Source organism: Poromitra crassiceps (genome assembly GCF_964638095.1).
Source record: "Poromitra crassiceps genome assembly, chromosome: 19".
Taxonomy (NCBI): Eukaryota; Metazoa; Chordata; class Actinopteri; order Beryciformes; family Melamphaidae; genus Poromitra; species Poromitra crassiceps.
This window is the reverse complement of record NC_139646.1, coordinates 20,255,389-20,260,388: the sequence shown is the minus strand read 5'-3', so window position 1 is coordinate 20,260,388 and position 5,000 is coordinate 20,255,389. Positions and strand designations below refer to the sequence as shown.

The following is a 5,000-nucleotide window of genomic DNA, read 5'->3' as shown; positions in this document are numbered from 1 at the left end:
GTTGTTGGATGGAAAAAGTAATGTGAAGGAGAAAAAAGATAAGAAAAGGTCAAAGGGAGGCAGTGAAAGTAATGAAAAGGAGCAGAGTTTAAAAGCCCCTCCAGGAACCCCTGCTAATGTAATGTACAGCAATGGGGCATGGACTGCGTTGACAGTATTACAGTACCCCAGGAATGGGAAGAAATTACAGAGGCAAAGTTTCCAAAAAATATAATGATGGGTGTAAAAACTAAGTTGGATGAGGCTTCTTCTTTTTTTATATATATATATATTTCCCAGTTGTTTTTTTTATCCCATTTTTATTTAATATTTAATTTATTTATCCTGGTTGCTGCTCCCCCCTCTGCCGATCTGGGGAGAGTCGAAACTGGCTCCATGCTTCCTGCGAGACATGGGCAGTTAGCCAGCCACTTCTTTTCACCTGACAGGGGAAGCTTCACCGGTAGGACATAGCACGTGGGAGGATCACGCTATTCCAACCAGTTCCCCTCCCTCCGAACAGGCGCCCCGAACGACCAGTGGAGGCACCACTTCAGCGACCAGGATATTGCATGTTTTGGTGAAGGGGTTCCTATAATGAGGCTTCTTTTGAAATAAAAAGGTTGTTGTGACGATGAAGTATAATGGGACTGTTGGTGGAAAGTAACTTCATTATATATCAACCAAGTAGCCGACTTCATCCTCCAAGCAGGATGAATGCACTGCCCTAATAACCAACACAACACCGTTTAAATCACAGCCACGATATTCTGTCAAATAATCGCAATTCAACTTTTTGTCAAAACATTTCCGCACTAGACAATGAGGCGCTGGACATGCTTGATCACATGAAGTGAATCAGCAGCAAACACCCTTACAGTCTGTCCATATTGTAGACTGTCACAGTGGACACATTATGGCAGTCTTTGAGGTCAGTGAGGATGCACGTCGTGTCAGAGTCACGCTCATCTCGTTATGAGCCGTGCTGACGAAAACCTTGGGGGACAAAGTGCGTCTCTTTTAGGGCAGAAGAGAGCGACCATTCAGCGGTTTTTATATTATTATGTTAGACTGAGAACAGAGTGTCCACTTATTACGCTATTGCATTATGGCCGATATGACCACAACATGGTGTCAGTGAGGGGCCGGCATGCCCTCCCTGACATGCCCCTAGTAATAGCTCCCTTGTGGGTTTTAAAGCCCCTGGAAACCCAAACCCACAATAACCTTCTAGCTATGTAATTTAGGGTCTTATGTGCATAATTATGCATCTAAAAGTATTAGATATTCGTTTCAATCCCAAACCCTAAATACCAGCTCACCTGGGGAAGACGGCGGTGAGGGGAAAGTGGAGCAGATCAGGCGAGGCCGAGCGGCGCTGAGCGGGGCGCAGATAGAGGCGGAACACGCCCTCTTCCCTAATCTCAGGGGCCCATTGGTCCTCCCCGAGGGAAGCTTCAGGTCCAGAGGCTCGTCCAGCGACAGCATGGCTGCTTTGGTTAGCCCCGCCCTCCTGGGGAGAGAAGAACAGGTCAAAGTGATTATAGATGGTTATTAACAACAACCAGAAACAAAACTAGTCATTTCAATTAAAGTCACTGTGAAGTGAACTCGCATTACTTCCTTCTTTCCTTATCTTTCATGGTGACCGCATGCTGCACCGGTAGAGGTCAATATACATTTCTAACCAATAAAAACATCAGATATTTGAGCAGTCCCGCCCCTCCCATCAAATAAAAGTGCCTTTCTCTCCCTGACTGTTATCCCATTGGTTTAGACTTTGATCCCTCACTGCATTATGAACCGCCCGAGCAACTTCAATAGAAAATGCATCAATAAAGGAAGTAAGATGCCATTCCATGGGTTCTTTAGATTGGAATTGTTGTGGAGAAATTGGTGTCTTCAACAACAGCTGAATATTTTGGATAGACAGTTATTTCAAACGATGAATCTACAAACTCTCTCTCTCTCTCTCTCGCTCTCTCTCTCTCCCTCCCTCTCTCTGACTCCTGGCTGACAGGGATCCACAAGTCTCTTGTGGGTGCAAACTGCTAGAGGAAGCCCTCCCCTCCTGGACAGTGGAGTGAGAGAAGTCTGATCTGTCAGTCAGAACAGATGTTGTCTGCCACTAGTCAGTCAAACGCCTCTTGGACAACCAAACCACAGTGGCAGTCGCATCCTGCACCAGGAAGAAGTCCAATAATGTTGCACCAGTCTGCCACTGACATCAGTGCATAGCAGAGGAAGAGTTAGATGTGAAGTGAAGTGAAGCACACAGCACCTGGGTGGGAGAGTAACTCCTGCCAACAGCCAAATGCAGGTACATTTGATCTATTCTGGTAAATGTGTCCGCCTCCCACTTTGACTGACAACCAGCCATCAAGTTGTTTGCTGTTCTAATCGCTTTGGCTTTAAAATGAGTGATATGTGTCTTTTAATAAACTAAGTCTGGAATCCTGAGATTTTTAAAATTTTGTATTAATTCATTAATTCATTAATTCATCTGTCAACTTTTCCCTCTTGGTATTTTAAATTCAGGGTCAGGATGTATGATAATCATTCTAATAATCGCTTATCCAAACTTGACTTGTTTTGTCGACTAAACAATTGTACAGAAATGATGCAAGCATTGAATTTCTGCCTATTTGCATTATGAAATGTGTACTTTATGTGTTCTATAGCTTATGTTGCCGAAGACTTTTTATGGATCATTCGCCCTCGTTACCTAAATCAAATCTGTGGTTTGGAAACTGTAATATTAGCAATGCAAATCATTATAGGAGTGACTGTTAACCATCTGCTGAAAATACACAACCTCAAACACCAGACATTTTTAACAGACGCGTATGGCCCATATGGACTCAAGTATTTTACTTTAAATGCAAATTGTTCATTGAAATTCAAGCACGTTGTTCCATCAGCAACTAGGGAATGTTTCATTTAACCGAATACATCCCTTGGCCTTAGCAGTTGATTTAGTGGGCTTTACCCTGCCAAGTTTCTGTCCCAGTGTCTACATTTTACATTCAAATCTTAGCCCCTGTCCAGACCCGCTCAGAATGGAGTCCAACAGTATAGAAAAGCTTCAATGCCTAGACTGATCTAGGTAAGAGTGCCGGAAACCTCTGAGAAGCATTATGGTGATGGACTTTTCTCTAGACTTATCTAAGTAAGAGTGCTGTGGGATGTTCCCTCAGAAGCATTATGATGTGGGCTTTTCTCTGCCATCCTCTACATTTCTGTGGGACGGCTTCATTGTGGCTATGGCTTAACAAGACTTAGCAGTAGTATTTTTCCACCCGTAGTGGTCTGATGGTCTGCGAGAGGCACGAAGCAGAAACATACCCGTAGTCCGTGACTCAGTTCCTGTCAGAGCTAGTGACTCAAGCCCCAGATATCTAAGTAAGACTCACTGAGCTGGACCTGGGAGGGAGGGAGGGAGGGAGGAAGAGAGGGAGGGAGGGAGGGAGGGAGGGAGGGAGGGGGGGTGGGGGGGCGGGTTGGTGGACCTACATGTTTTTTTTGTTTTTTGTTTTTTGACATTTACCCAGGGAAAGTTCACTGGGCACAACACACGGTGGTTGCTTCTCACTCACACTGTTACACAACATTCACACCTGGGAGCTGCCCAGTACATCCACACAGTCTTCTGCTGTTGGCAGCAGAGCAGCTCAGACTGAAGAATAGAGGGCTTTCAGGTGACGTAACAGCACCGCCGGCCCTGAGGGGCCTAGCTCCGCTGTTGGCCAACAGTTAGCTAGATAACGAAGCCTTACACCTGCTTTATCTTATCCAGGTTACGTTCAGCTGATTGCTCCCAGGTTACAACTCATAACTGGTACTGAGTAGAGACTAGGGCTAAAGTCAAGACGGGTTACTGTGTCACAGGAACTTAAAATCCACCTTATCAGACTATTCACTATTGCTTCATACTGACTTGATCTACACCTAAACCATAACAATCTTCTTCAGTTATAGCTCTCTTTTTTATAGCCTGGTTGTTAGCCTATAGTGCAAAAGTCTAAGGGTCCGTGTCCACAGGAAGCACCCTCCCCCCCCCTCCAGGTCAGAGTGCCTTGGAAGTCATGTCCAAGGTGCTTCCAACGCACACAGACACGCAGCACATGCGCAGCACTTATTTGTTGCTGGTGAAAAAAGTGACATTGACGAGCACCACTATCTTCTCCAAAAGCTGAACTTGTTTCTGCTTGAGGAGCCCAGAGGGCTCTGCCCAAAAACACCAGCCGCCAAAAGAGCGCTAAACGCCGGGAAGCTGGGAAGAGAAGCGCTCCTAGAGTGTCCTTACCATAGACAATGAACTGCAGAAAGGTGCTGGCAGCTCAAATATTTAGAAACTTTTAATTTCATTATTTCTGAAAGCATCTTCACGTCATGGATTTTTTTTACCTAAGACTTTTGCACAGCATTGTATATTTAACCGTTATTTGTGCACAGCCGATTCTCAAATGGATGGCCATGATGGCGCCAGATGTGGTTGCTACGACATTTGTGATGTAACTGCAAAGCCTCTATTATTGGCTTGCTTAAGGGTGCCTCAATAGCAGTTGGAGGGGAGAGTTTATATTTCACTTTCACTGCCTGGATTTTCCCAGCCGGCCTGGGATTCAAACCGGCAACTCTCCAGCAACACAAACGCTTTCTTTAACCTCTTAAGTCACTGTCACCACAAATTCTCGTCCAGAATCGCCAACAGGATCCCCCGACATAATATGAAGCAGAGGCTAAACCACAATGAAGTCAGTGTTTAGGTCCTCGGGCCGGCGTGCCAACTCACCACACACTGCTTTCACATTCCACACGGCTTCTCACACGCACACGCTGCTATTTGGGGGTATTGTGGAGGCACGCACATACTGGACCATATGATCCAGGCACGCACATACGGGACCATATGATCCAGGCACGCACATACTGGACCATATGCATCCAGGCACGCACATACTGGACCATATGATCCAGGCACGCACATACTGGACCATATGATCCAGGCACGCACATAC

At 45.6% G+C, this 5,000-nt stretch overlaps 1 protein-coding gene across 1 annotated transcript in view; it reads right to left on the bottom strand.

Moving 5' to 3' along the window:
* Positions 1-5,000, bottom strand: part of glis2a (GLIS family zinc finger 2a) — a 42,004-nt gene that overhangs the window by 13,503 nt on the left and 23,501 nt on the right. The window contains exon 2 of the mRNA XM_083656209.1: positions 1,302-1,492. Coding sequence (XP_083512335.1) covers positions 1,302-1,467 — 166 coding nt within the window. The 5' untranslated portion in view covers positions 1,468-1,492. The remainder of the gene's footprint in view (positions 1-1,301; positions 1,493-5,000) is intronic.